The 14,635-nt window shown below is 40.2% G+C and overlaps 1 protein-coding gene across 11 annotated transcripts in view; it reads right to left on the bottom strand.

The window, feature by feature from the left end:
• Positions 1 to 14,635, bottom strand: part of ZMIZ1 (zinc finger MIZ-type containing 1) — a 360,810-nt gene that overhangs the window by 22,284 nt on the left and 323,891 nt on the right. For 8 of the 11 annotated variants that reach the window (XR_012623945.1, XM_074830534.1, XM_074830533.1 and 5 more), the window contains 7 exons: positions 12,733 to 12,950; positions 11,122 to 11,320; positions 9,835 to 10,125; positions 7,505 to 7,687; positions 5,144 to 5,318; positions 3,671 to 3,857; positions 108 to 318 (listed from right to left, as the gene is read on the bottom strand). Coding sequence is in view for 10 of the 11 variants with exons in the window: in XM_074830534.1 (XP_074686635.1) it covers positions 108 to 318; positions 3,671 to 3,857; positions 5,144 to 5,318; positions 7,505 to 7,687; positions 9,835 to 10,125; positions 11,122 to 11,320; positions 12,733 to 12,950 (1,464 nt within the window). In the remaining variant the exon portion in view is untranslated. The remainder of the gene's footprint in view (positions 1 to 107; positions 319 to 3,670; positions 3,858 to 5,143; positions 5,319 to 7,504; positions 7,688 to 9,834; positions 10,126 to 11,121; positions 11,321 to 12,732; positions 12,951 to 14,635) is intronic. The other 3 variants (XM_074830542.1, XM_074830537.1, XM_074830538.1) reach the window with 3 other exon arrangements.

Consider the following 14,635-nt stretch of genomic DNA (forward strand, 5'->3'; position numbering starts at 1 on the left):
AAAAAAAAAAAGAGAGTAAGGCTCTTTCAGCTAAGGCAACATTTCCAAACTGTACTAAATAGCAAACTCAGCATCAGCAGCTGCAGCCGTGAGCTCAATGTACTTACACAACAACATGCTGTGACTGTAATTTGAATCGTGTTTCTTCCTGGCTGGCAGACGTGCTTTAGGTGCAGAGGTTTATGAGATGTCTTGTTGTCGCCACGTTCGATGGTAAGTGGGGTTGCATTAACGCTGACCTGGACTGAAGCTGGCCAGTTTGTGTTCATTTGTCTGTCTTCATGGTGATAGCACTTGAACTGTAATTCCAAATCAGACCTGTACAACAACCAATAAATCTTCCTTTAACTTTGCTTTCACATTGCAGAGGGAGGTTGTTTTGATGCTAGGAATGCTTTTTCTTTATCAGATTATTTTTCTACAATTATTGCCAGTAAAGGGTATTAACACACTTTCTTCATAAAAGCCCTTAACAGAAGCAAGTCACAATGAATTAATGATGCAAGCATGCCACAAAGTTGTTGTTAATGTTTTACACTTATAAAGGACTTTCCAAGGGAACATCTCAAACCACTTTGCAAAACTAGACCATGGAATGATCCTGCACAAGGAAAAATGTTAACAGCAGGTACGTCCTTCCTGTGTGTTAAGAGTTAAGAACAAGAAAGTGATAGGCTGCAGTGGGTTGTGCTGGAAGCCTATGGATTCTTCACTACTTCAGAGCATTTAAAAAAGCATTTGAATGAACACTTGTTGGATAAAATACAGGTACAGCTAGTCCTGCCTTGGAACAGGTAAATCAACTAAAATAAAATGACTGCTGTATCTCAGCCCCTGTGTTTCTGTTTCTGTGATTCCAAATTAACACTGCTGTGGATTAAATCTACCAAATTTAGACCTTCTTTCAGAGCATGAATTACTTCCACCCCTCCACTAGTAACTTTCACACACTATTTAGCTCCTCAAAAATTAGTTTTATAACACCTCCAAAAAAGGAAAAGGCTGAGATTAAGTTAATCACAAATTAAGTGGGTAGAGAATATAACTTCAGTTTCATACATGGATGTTAACCTTGTGTTAGGAATGAGTAATTTGAAGAAGAAATTTAAAAGAACATGAAGAACTGAAATGAAATGTCAGGATTCTGCTGTTCATGACAGCAAAAGACAGCTGAATGCTTATCTTTTATGCTTGAAAATTTAGGTGCTCATTTCTTCATCTTGCCTGAAGGAAAATATCTTTGTAAGATCCATGAGCAACAGCTCATTCAGGAGATCATCACCTTAACTGCCATTTTCTTTATACAAAAACAGAGATTTCAATTCTGACAACATCATCTTTTCTGGATTTCAAAATATCAAGATTTAGCACTGGATAAAAACGTGGGTTTTTTTTAAAAAGAAAGGTATAGAATACAAACTACCCAACCTTTCAACATAATCCATCTACATTAAGTCTTTCCAGGCTTCTTTTTCAACATTTTATTAACAATTTTTTGAAAGCTCCCTCTGCAAGATCCACAGGAGGGTCTCACCTCATGAGAACACACTGCAGTCACCCAAACCTGGAGGGAAACAAGGCTTGGTACCTCTGATATAAAAACCATGCAGATTAAGCGTGTTCCCGAGGACTCTAAGCAGGCCTGCTGAACGTCACAGAGCAGTGACAGAGCGCAAGAGACCCTCATGTTCTTAGCAGACAGTGTCTCCACCATGGGACGTTATTAATAACTGAGCAGTGCTAAGACTGAACCAGCTTCAAGGCGACATTTTCCCAGCCTTCAACCTTTCTGTTTCTCATAACCATGAAAAGTTCCCAGCGGGGAGAAAAATAGTTGCATTGCTATTCATTATGTGTGTACACGTGAGAGGTTTTGCCAAATATTTTAACTGGCAGACAAATATTAAGAATTGGCTCGATTCCACCATTCTCTATAAAACCAAAATCCATCCACACATGTGACTAATTCATTTTTCTGGAATCCATCCAACCCTGAGTTAAATGTGAAATGACTTCATTACAGGACCATCCGTTCTCCCCACTATTAACAAGCTTTTCAAAACAGCAGACCTGAGCACAGTTTACCTATGAGTCTTCATTAAAATAAGTTTAAATAAAGGCTATGTGTTTGGTGAGCTAAGGAAGAAAGAAAGAAGATATTAAGAAACAGCCTCATGCCTCAGTGCAGCACTATAAATCTACTGAATGAGCCAGCACAATCCCCAGTAGTGATTACTTATTAATAAGAACCGGCAAATAACTGCCAAAACTCCCTCTGCTGCGAGTACTCCACGATAATGAAATGCAAGTAAGCAATAACTGACCTCAAAGTTAGGTGTTAATTATTGGATGTGGTCTGCCTGCAATCTCTCTCCCTCCCAACCCCCAGGCCACCTCAGGGTAGGGGGGCACCGTGGCAGCAAGGAGTCCTGCATCACACCTCAGCTTTAGAGTCAGAGTCCATCCCTGTGGCAGAGAACTGAGCATGCCTCTCTGCCCACATCACGCCCTCCTGAAAATAGAAGTCTCAAGTGGATTCCAGTGAATGGGAAGATGATCCTCACAGGGAAAAAAGCTGAAACTACACGTTATCACTTCCATTAAGGTCAGGGGGTTTGTGGTCCAGGCTCAGGAATAAACTGAAAGTGAGGCAGGTATAATGGAAAATGTGTTTAAGATGATGCATTTTACCATCTCAGCTGCTACATTTGCGAAACAATCTCTGTACAAGATCCTGAGCATCTAACCAGCCTCCACAGTGCACAGAGACAGGCTCAAACAATTTAATCAGCAGCTGAGATAAACACTGAGATGTTTTCTGAGAAAAACAGAACGAGAAGACAAAAATATTCTGTGTTACTTGAAAATATACAAATAAAAAAAAAAATTTAAGGCTCCAATTGTCATTTGATCTAAAGCCCTTTCATGAGCATGGTGGAATCAGGACATAGCCTGGAATCACTCATGCAGATCTACATTAAATGCAGGAAGGTACCACCCAGGAAAACTATTGCTCTGTGCTGGAAAGTAGTACTCTCTGTAAGTGAAAACCAGAAGCCTTTGTACGTGGAAAGCTATGCTCCGATATTTCTAACCTGTCCTTACTTGTGGAGTCACAGGAGAGGGAGATTCTAGGAAGTTAGTTTCTAAAGTCAGGAGGATTTAAGCACTTGTCTTTCCAAATGATACCAAGCCTCTAAATCATGTCCTTCATTAGTGTGTTATTTTTATTATCAGATACTCTGCACCATTTAATTTATGTATAAACTATAACAGCCCTGCACAGTTACTCCTGTAACTAACACTTCACAAGCCACAAAGCACCTAGGACTTCAGAGTCTCCCAAATGGAAGTTTGTACTGGTGTTGATTGTGCATGTCCCACACCTGTTCCACCCAGAGCTGAAAGGATGGAACAGTTGCGGTGATTTTTCAAACACTGCGTGCGGTATGCTATCAGCAAGGAGATGCAATACAGATAAGGAAGCATTTTAGAACATGTTGTCTCTGGAAAGTGACAGGTGAGACTGCCTGTGAGTTTAAAGGGCATTTTTCCTATTTAGGTCACAAGTTTTAAAGTGAAATTCATGGCAAACCTAAGTGAAGTTCATCTGGCCTGCCACTCCTCCATTACTGGGTGCAAGACTTCCTCACAACAAGGCTGAGCTTACCTCCACATCAGCGTCTGATGAACAGTTGGCCGTAAGTGAAAGACATGGTTACTGACTGCCAGGTTGTGTTCCAGCCGGAAAGGCTCCAGTACAACACCATCTCTCACAGGAAACGTCAGACGCAGCTCATCATTGTGGTTGGCTGGGATCGAAGAGGGAGAGAAAGCGTGAACTTTCCCTTTAGCATCTGCAGTGCAATAATAATGTGTATATTTATACAGAATAGTAACAAATGACATAGTGATCTGCTACTGGGTCTAACTTAGCAGGTTCATACACACAAAAAAGGAAGTCACAAGTAACTACATCATCTAACCGATATAAGTGACATGGCTCAAACTGATAGAAATGACAAACCAAATTCTTCTATTCTCTAACATTAGAGCCTTAGCATTCCGGCCACAAACAGAAACCAGGCATGGCAAGAATTCCTGTTTTTTATTACCGGACAGGTTCTGTGTCCAGGCTTACTTTGCTGGCAGAAGACTGACAACAAATCTCTTAATCATGGCAAACTGTGACAATGCTTATTTTCCCCACTTTGAACTGGTATCAACATTACCCAATTAGTTCCGACAGTTTCATCACATGAAACTATCCCATGACCAAAGACATGGTATTCAATTACTATTTGATCTCACAAAATGAGGTTTTGTGGTAACTTACTGCTAATCTATGAAGTCCAAATATCTTTAAATGCTGTGTTCTTGCCCAAATAATACTGCAGGCCACCTTTGTCTACTTCATTTTTCAGCTATCCTGAACTCCAAGTACCAGTTGCAAAGTGCTAATGCAGCAGCAGTTATTTTACAGAAAACATAAAGCGTCTCCCAGTTCCCTAATAAATGATATCTCCTATTGTTCATCAGTCACTTCAAAACCTCAAATATCTTGTGCTAGTATACAGCCAGAGAGATCTTGTTATTCCTGCCCTGTTCCCAGCCAAATGTAGCTGTGATGTTGACTGGCTTTGAAAGGAACATATATCAATTTTTGGCATACTGCTGAATATTCTTAAGAAGCCTGTATGGATCACAATAGAGACACTGCTATAAATATTCACATTATATGCTATTCTGCGGTGATGTTCAATGAACGGCTTTGCCCTTGAACAAAACAGACCACAATGAAAGTTCATACAATAAACAAGCCTACCAAGCACACAATGCAACACAAAATCATGTGTTTTATCATCAGGAAGGTATTAAAGGAATACCTCAGGAGTAAAATCCTTACAAGTTTAACTTGGAAGAACTTTTCTGATACTCTATTTTAGAAGGGGATAGCAATCTTTCTCTTTCCTGTCCTCCACTGGCTCTAGTGAGCCTGCACCGTGCTTGTCACCTATCACAACTTAGCAATTCGAGCCTCTCCCAGTGCAGCAATCAGAGCTAGTTTCCAGACTCTGAAATGTATGTGGCAGAGAAGAGAGGAACTATAAATGACTGTGGGGGTATTCTGTTTGCTACTCACTTGGAGGTGGTGGTAAAGCATTGATATTTGGTTTAATGTCAGGTGGGAATGGTGGTTTGACATCCTGGTTAGGTGACAGGTACGGAGGAATATTGCTCCCTGGAGTCATAGGTGGCGTGGGGTTTCCTGGAACAGGTGAATGAGGGTAATTTGCCACAGGTACAGGCCTTGATGGCTAGAAAATAAATAACATCACATTGTTATTGTGGTCTGAAAATAAGAATAATAAGCCTTGTGAACGTACGGCTATCAAACACCAAAGACTACAAACAAGGTAGGGAGGCCCCAGAAGAACAAGAAACCACAGGACATCCCATGAGGCCTTTGGGGAAGAGGCAGACTAGGAGAGCAAAGCAGGAACTGAAACCAGCAGACCAGCCAGCTTAATCCAGGCAATGACCAGATACAAGAAAGGCTGCCAAGAGGCTTATCACGTTCCTCTGAATGCTCTATTTCCTAAAACCAACCAGCCATTCGCTTCGGTTTTTCCACACCACCCCAACCCACCCAGCACTTTGTATCTCTTTGGCTTCCTCCCAGAATAGCCCCAGTGCGCAAAAGCCTACAGGAAAAATGAAATACAAAGACACACGATTAGAATGTCTGTGTCCCTTTTACTTCCATCTATCCTTCTACCCCTGTACAACTCATCTACTCAGAATGAAAGCTCTGGAGGTCAGGGGATGTCTTTCATTCTGTGTACCTACAATTTGATGGTAGCAGTTAACAGAATAAACCAGAAACGATGATGTGCAGGAAGTTGCCATTAACCAAAAACTGCAACTGCATGGCACTCTCTTGTAATAGCTCATGCACCATAAACACATACAACGAGAGTGTCAGAAGATGAAAATCTTTACAGACAGTCAAAGTATCAGGACTTCAAATCCGATTCTCTATATAAATGCTGCACAGCTAGCCTAGGATACTCTAAAGTACATAAGACAGCTGCATTCTGAAATCTTAAGCATTTACATTTCCAAACATCTTTGCTTTTTTCTTTAACACATACAGTTACTATCTCCACAATCACTACAATCCAAAGGTTCAGGTCCTGTCTGTGGCAAGCTCGAATTTTTCCCCTAGCCAGGATAATCTCCCTTCTTAACAAGGTCTCTTATTTTCTAACTGTTTCCAGAACGGTTGATATTTAAGTACAAAATAGGGGATGCACTGGAAAGACCACAAATTCCCTGTTAGAACTATCCTGTAAACAAAGAACTTAAACCGCCATCTAAAACAAACACATGTAAAATGTATTTTAAAATCTTTTACTTAAAAACTTTACAGAGATCTTCTGCTGTTATTTTAGCATAAGTGACTCCACTGGAATTACAGTAGTTGAGGATCTGTCTCCTCCTCGTGTTCCTCCTGGCAGTGTACTGCAAAAGCTGCCACGATGCAACAGGCATTCCTTTGGGTACCACAGTGGACAGTTTGGTTGCACACAGAACAGATGCTCTATAGTAAAGGGGGGAGGTGGTGGGGGGCATGTTTCCACTTTTTTCAATGGTGTTTTCTGTGTGAATCACACCGGAACAATTCTGGTTCAAGACCAATGCACATCTTGGATTCTTCCAGCCTACATTCAAAATCAGAATGTAGTCCAGAGACTTCAACAGCTAATGCTTTAAGAGCAGGTCAGACCATTGATGGTCCTCCCTATTTTTATACTCACTGGAGTACTCGTGGGCAAAAGGTCACTTTTGTACGCACTTCAGAGATATCAAACATCAGCAGGCCCTCAGTACAAACTCGGTTTGGCTAATACTAAATGCTCAACATATATCCATAAAACAGGTTTTAGGCAACATTTTAACAATTCTAATTCTTGCCCAAAACAAGCAATGCAGAGGGAAAAGGAGAAAAGAGGAGGGAGAGGTAGAAGGAAGTCACGTAAACTTCAGTTCAAAGATGAATTCTACAGCTGGAACAGCTTTTAAGTTTGGGCTGGGTTAATCCAACAGTGACGACTGCAGGTCTGAAATTGGGATGCTGCAATGCGAAACGTTTATTACAAATTTCCAAAGTTGTTTTCTTGCAGGGTGCCATGAATAGGTGAAAATATTACACCTGAACTTCATTAGGTACTTCTTTTTACATGCTATGTTTAAAGCAAAACCAACATTTTCTTGTAAAAGCCTCTAATGAGCTGCAGTAACATTCAATTTTCTTTATGAACTGCTCTGAAGCTCCTATGCAATTTGGCTGACTGACTTGATCCTGAGATCCACAACATAAGTAAAAACACTGTGGTTTTTTTCTCTTTAATTACACAAAAGCAGTATCTACGAAGTCATTAATGTGACTTCATTCATAAACGTCTACCAGAACGCAACAAGATAATCTAAAAATTCTTACCTTGTAATACTGCCCCATGTTGACTGTTGGAGGAGGGTACTGCCCTGTGTTTTGCTGGCTTGGCATCCTCTGTCCAGGATAGTTGGGAGACGTAAGGGGTCTTGGAGGGTTGGGAGTGGGGTACTGACCAGGCTGGTTTGGAAACTGGCTATTTGGTCCATACTGCTGGTTTCCATAATTCGGCTATTTCATAACAGAGATGAAAGGAAACAAAGATCTGTTTCATGCAAGCTGACCAGAATTGATTATTAGCACACATTCAATAGCGGAATCAAAGCTAACAAAACAACCCTCCAGGTGAATACTCCTCAACTTAGTGCCACTTATGCCTAAACCAGGCCCTGATGGCTGGAGGTGAACACTCACTCAAAAGCATAAAAGTCCTGCAAACCAAAGTGGGATAAGAATAACCATGTACCTTAACACACACATACACTCAAGCCTTGCAGCGCTGTCAAAGGGCACTGTTTTTGAAGAAACCAGAATTACAACCAGATGCAATGCTCGCAAAATCTCTGTGTTTTTGCAAGTGCTACCAGTCCCATCCCTGGGGCTCCTTTTTCAGATGGAGAATGAAAGTACAAAAAGGAAAGTAACAAAAAAAAATAATCCCAGAATGGGCAGAGAATAGAAGCTGTGTTGTCCATGTCTGTCTTCTCAACACAACTGCTATGCTGGCCCTGTGCTACAGTGTTCAGCAATACCCTAACAACTGAAGAGAAGCTATTCTTAGACATAAACACCTTGCCAGTGCTAGCTAGCACTGTGCTGCAGTTTTGGAGTCAAAGTCATGAAAACTGGAACTTTAAAGGTAATAAAATGTCAATTTGAAAAATTAACTGACTAATAAGTTTCCGTAAACAAAGCTTTCAAAAACCAAACAAGCAAATAGCATCTACAGGATCTGCAGAACTCCAGACCAGCAAGCATGTAACATTTAGGTCACTGTTCAGCACTGACTTCTTGGGAACATGATCATATTCACTTACAATGGAAAACCTGCTTCTGAAGCAGCAAAGAAGTGATTTACAGTCTTCTTTCAAATATGAAATCTGAAGATAAGAATTATCTGAACAAGCCACATTCTGTGTTTTCTTAACTTAATTGTAGAGTAAGTGGCAGTATTTACAGAGTGAAAAGCCTTCCCAGAGAAGCAACTCCTGCAAAAGCACATAACTTTTATTTCTGATCTTTTTTTTTAAAAATTAAGAAAAAAAAGTTTGCAGATCAGGAAATAAAGGTAGCTCAGTAATAAATGTTTGCTACATTTTCTCCACACCATGGTACTCTCTGCTGTATGTTTTCTATAAAGTCTTACTACCATTATTATAGTCAGGGCAATAGCATAAAAAAAGCTCTATATCTGGAGTTATAGCTATCGTTGTGGTCTCAGTTTAATACAGAATTTTACCAGGAAATTATCTCTGAAGTTAGTAACTGGTGGCTAGATTTGTAAAGACATTTAGGTGCATACAGATGCTGAGAAAGAGTTGGTGAGCCTCTCAAAAGCTTCTATTGCCCAATTCACACCAATTTGCACAGTAAAACACTTTAGTGCTTTTTAAAAATCCAAAAGCTTGTCTGTCTACATCTTTGGTTGTCTAATTTTCTTTAAAATTTTGACCCTAAGTGTTTTGTCCAAGGTCATAATACAAGTCAATGGCAATGTAATTTTGTCTACAAAGCCACTCAGTTCTCATAACAGCATGGGAACTTAGACAGAAATACCACATTCCAAATAAACTTCTATTAGATAAACGCTGACACAGAGGGGATTTGAGTTCAACATGATTTATATTCACCTCAGTGCTCATGAAAATCAAGCCTCAAGAAGTTTGGAAAGCAATTGGTCCTTAAAATAAATGTTATTACTATTGGTGTTTATACAACGTATCTCTTTAGAACAATAAAACCATCCAAGAAAATGCAGATCACATATGCATTGGGCTCAAATAAAGTATTTCACCTTCAACATCTCTTTTAAGTTGTCACATTAAATAAATCCACTCCTGTGAAGGAAGTCTGCTTAAAGTCTATGAATTCGCCATCTAGCATGAGAATCTCAAAGGGACATTTTGAGGGCTCCGTCAACTTTGGGCCTTTCTCAGTTTTAATGACTGTCATCTTGACTAACGTAGCAAGGGCCAAGCTGAATACTTTAGAAGTTAAAAAGGAAGAGCTGCTGCCGCTCATATTTTAATGGCAGTATTTGTACCAAGGCTGGAACAAAGATGTACCTATTGTACAGGGATGCACACCACATATTACCCAGCACGTTGCAACTTTCAGTCAAAATAACAGTGTGAACAAAATAGAATTTATTTTATTACCTCTCCTGGGTATGGTCTCTTTATGCCCTGTATAGGCAAAGACTGGGGGCGTGGGCCTGGGTAGGCTTGCTGAGGCATCCTTTGCCCATGGGTGCTGAAGGGACTCATTCCAGGAGGCCGAGGCTGGTTCATGCCCATGGGTGGCCCACTCATGCTGGAAGGCGTCATTCCGGCTCCCATGCTTGCTGGGTTCATGTTGCCTGGCATAGAAGCGGGGCCACGAGGACCAGGCTGGTTCATAAACTGGTTGTTGTAAGCCTGAGTTGGACCCATCTGGAAAGAGGAACAAACCTTCAACGGAAGAAGAAGAAAAAAAAAAAAGAATAAAATGCGACATGCATTTAAAACGGGAGGAGGGAGCTGAACATGCTTTTGGGGGAGGGAAGAGGGGAGGATTTATGTCGCATTTTCCTTCAATGTCCTCCAACATTTGATGGGCAGTGATGTAATTTATATTAAAAATTGAATTGGAATTGTAGAAGGCATCAGAGAGAAAGACAGAAGTCTAAGGTGCACAATTAAATCATTTAAATTGGCTAGTCTATTCCTATAAGATAACAGGTTAGGAAGTTGGCTGTGTAAATACAGCATAAGACTACAATTTCTAAGACATGCTTCTTTACATCACCTGGCATAAAAGGCCACATACTTCAAAACTCAAGAGAGGTAAAAAAGCTCAGGAGGAAAAAACCTGAATTGATCAAACCCTTTTATTTTAAGAAAAAATTACTACATGAAGTCATGACATGCTGGAGGGTATGGATCACCAGAAATGCATGTCTCACATAGCTGTTCTCATAGACAACATTATTAAAAAGCAAATCTCTTTTCTACTGTCATTTCCTTGTTTGAAGAGAAAAAAACAACCAACTAACTGTAGTTGGTAAAATAAACAATTACCCAAGTGATACAAAACCTATTCCAAGATTCTGGAACATTTCAGCAGGTACTCAAATTTAGAGGTTCACAGGGCTGGCAAAGGCAACAATAATATATCACATCAGATGCAGCCATAATTTTGGGTAATTTTCAATTTTTTTAAGGGGCAATCTCCAAACTACAAAACACACTTAGGCAGGATTTGTCAGGAAAAACATGGGAGACTGACTCATACCTACATACACACATTCCAGCAGTTTCTCACAAGCATTTGTAACCATGCTCATGCACAAAAAAAAAAAAAAAAAGAGTAGGCACCCTAATAAACAGGGGAGTGAGAAGGACAGCCCAATTCCATGTAATGGTCCAGCTCAGGCAGGTACGAAGATATAAGGGTTACTCTCTTACCGGTCCATACTGGTTCATGTCCTTATTCTGTGTTTCCTGAAGGGCTGCCACAGTGGCTGTAGCTGTAGCTGTTGCTGTAGCAGCTGCAGCCGCAACTGCAGCAGCAGCAGCAGCTGCAGCTGGCTGGGTGAAATCAGCTGGTGGCCTCGTGTGGGGGGGGATCCCCATTCCTGCAGGGGTATTTGGGCCTCCAGGGTAACTAACAGGGAAGAAAAGAAAGAAAGAAAGAGAGAGAGAGAATTAAGACACGCCTGGTGGATTTTGTTTTGAACGTTGGTGTGATCCTCATCTGGAACTGTTCTAAAATTACATATCAGTGCCTAAAGCCAGCAGGACGGGGAATTAGGTGTGTATATGAGATACTAGTGTTGCTCAGGTGCTGTCACTGGGATTGCAAGGCACCACTGTCAGTTGTTTTGGGGGCAGTGAACTGCTTTGCAGCTCTGTAGCTTACTGCAAAGTTGAACTGAAATCCTGAAAGGTAATGCATGCTCCATTTCCCAATAGTGTAGGGGCAGATTGCACAGCAGCATGAACAGAGAGCTTCCTCCACTACAGTGCATTCATCTGCCTCACTGGTGAATTATGCCAAGTGTTCCCAACGTTGTAAAAGCATTCCTCCCTAAACCTTAGCAGAAAGGCCAGGAGAGATGCAATGCAATCAGCTCTACTGGATCCCACACAATGCATTTTGCAGTTCCTACCCGGCTCTCCTATTGATCATAAGATAAATTAAGCTGAACCATGACCATGCCTTTCCCACTCCAAGACATCAGCTATCTTTATAAATATGGGCCAGTCAGTCTACTATGCCCATTTTAGAGATGTTATTACAAAGCTAAAGAAACCTTCTGACTTGTTCAAGGTCACTCAGTAGATCAGTGGCAGAGATGAAAGTTCCCTCAGTCCCAGGCTTATATTCTTCACACTAGACTGACTATGCTAACAACCTTTTCAGCAAGCTTTGCAGAGGGACCATAAATAGTGGTTTCAGTTAAGTGCACTTATCACCCTTGTTTACAAAGCACAGACACAGAAAGTCAAAATGTAACAAAACCCAGGCTATTAGTTTTGGCTTATTTTGCTAATCCAGCATTTACTTCCCTGAAATAAATACACAGCTTGACCATCTCTCTGAACAAACATCTTCACTCCCAATTCTTTTCTAATTCCTGCTGTGGAGGAAGTCTTTGGGCAGAAATATCCCATTGCATAGGAGCCTACTTTGACTAATACTCAAGCTTATTCCTCCATACGCACGTAGAAATTATACCATCAATACCTTTCACATCCTGGCCTTATTAAATGTTAATCATTCCTAAGCCTGTGGTCTGTTTAACAATCTCTCTTAATTAAAACTTTATTTTGGGGGTTTATTAGAGCTAATTGATTGACCTAAGCCATTTCCATTTACTGTGATGAATTTCATTGCAGTTTAGGGTAGCTGATTTCCAAAGCTGTAAAAGCAGTATGCACTTCAGTTAACCAGCATAAAATAGCTACTGAGACTTTATATAATTAAAATAAGCCCATGACACTTCTGCCAGGTCACTAAAACAAGCTTCATCAACTACTTACATCCATTTTCCACCTCAGACAAGTAAATCTTACCTGCCACCAAAGCCTCCACTTCCAGGATAATTGGGTCGCCCATACATGCCCTGCTGTATGTACGGCTGAGTGGAGCCTGCCTTGGCTGAAAATTGTTGCTGCTGTCCAGCAAACTGAGGGGAATTGATTCCAGGGTTGCTGGTAGTCATCCCAGAAGCCATGGGATTTCCTGCTGGGTTCATAGGGTTGTTAGCATTTGCCATTGGATTTCCCAGCACCTGTGAGTAGGAACATGAGAATAAGGGGCTGTACCTTGAACTACATCAAGCAAATTAAGTTTTCCTGCAATCGATAGATTAAAATATAACCACCCTGTCCTCTGAACTCTAATGAGCATACCCCTTGTTCATGTCTAGATATACCTTCCTGGCGATTTCTCCTTTTGCCATTACCAAATAAACAAGAGTTTCTGACCTCTAATTATCCTTCACAGGAGATTTTTAACTAGATGGAACCCAAACTAACACTAAAAAAGTTGTGATAAAGATCTGCTAGAACCATGCTCTGTAGGTGACAAATTCATCCAATTAAGTACATGCTTTTTCTTTTTTTTGGACGTAGGACTTTAAAATAACTTGCAAATATTCAGTTCCACTGGCATACTGCAAATAGTACTACAGATACAAAAACTGTGAAAGAATGCATTTCAGTGGCTTAACCTGTTCTTGAATCTAACTCTCTCTAAAGTGTACAGAAGTCTGACAGTTATTTTTATGGCTTCTTAGAAGAATCCTGTGTTCTGTTTTTAAAATGACTTGGTTTGCTTGTTTGAAGCATTTTTTTTTTCAATTGAACCAAAACTGTTATGATTTCCATTGAGATGTAAGTATGGCTGTTCATGGATCACCTGCACAGAAACCTGTCTCCTACTTGGGAAGAGATTTAGTGGTCATTATTTTTGCAGAAGACCAAGTCATCAGCTTTGGGAATTTCTGAAAGGGAACCAGTGAGGCCAACTCACTCCTCTTGCTCGGGGAGCATGAAGACTTACGGTAAACCTTGTCATTCATTTAAATCTGCTTTGAACTGCTACAACCAAGCTTCATGTTCCAGAGTTTCACCCTTCCCTTGCAGTGGTTCTGAAGAAGCATTTTCTTCTACCAAAGCACTTTTTTTCTTTTATTGCACATTCTTCTGAAGTATCATGAAGCGTTCAATTAACATTACAGTGTTCTTATTACAAAACAAAACTCTGAGTCTTTTTTTTTTTTTTTTCTCCTCCTTTTGCCTTTTTACGTGTGAAAGATTTCCACAAGAAACTGTACTTCCATTTTCTGGCCAATGTATAGATCTATGTGTTTACTCAGGTTTTTCTCTCCCAGAAGGGGATACCTTTTCTTTTAAGGTGTTAAAGAGAAATCAACAATAATAAATCATGTTATAGAACCCATAACTGTTTCCTCTCTTTATTTTTTGAGGAAAGATTTTGCGACAACCAGTGCTTACATAACTGCCATGTGAGCATCTATATGACTTAGCCCCTGAATAACTTCTTTTTCAAATGTTTCAAACTATAGTAATTTTGGTTTCAATCTTCTCACCAAAATTAAAATATTTTTTTTTTTAAAATCCACACAAAATTTTGTATTGGATCTAATGTCACTTGATTTGAAAAAGGTAGAAAATACAGGTTAGATTTATGTACCATTAGCACTCATTAAAGATGGCGATGTGTTTAGAGCACTTCAACTAGAGTGTAAGAAAAGGCTAGACTGAGAGCTTGATTTGTGCCACATCCCTTGGAGAGCACACTATCACAAATAATTAGCGTCTCCTTCATTAAAGCTGCTTCTTTTTGTATAGCATAATTCAATATACATTGCAGAAGAAAAAGAGAGGTAAGACCGGAGAGAACCAAATGAAAATTCAGAAAGCATGGCTCTCACTTGGAAGCCAGGAGCTC

The sequence above is a fragment of the Strix aluco genome, chromosome 7 (genome assembly GCF_031877795.1).
Source record: "Strix aluco isolate bStrAlu1 chromosome 7, bStrAlu1.hap1, whole genome shotgun sequence".
Taxonomy (NCBI): Eukaryota; Metazoa; Chordata; class Aves; order Strigiformes; family Strigidae; genus Strix; species Strix aluco.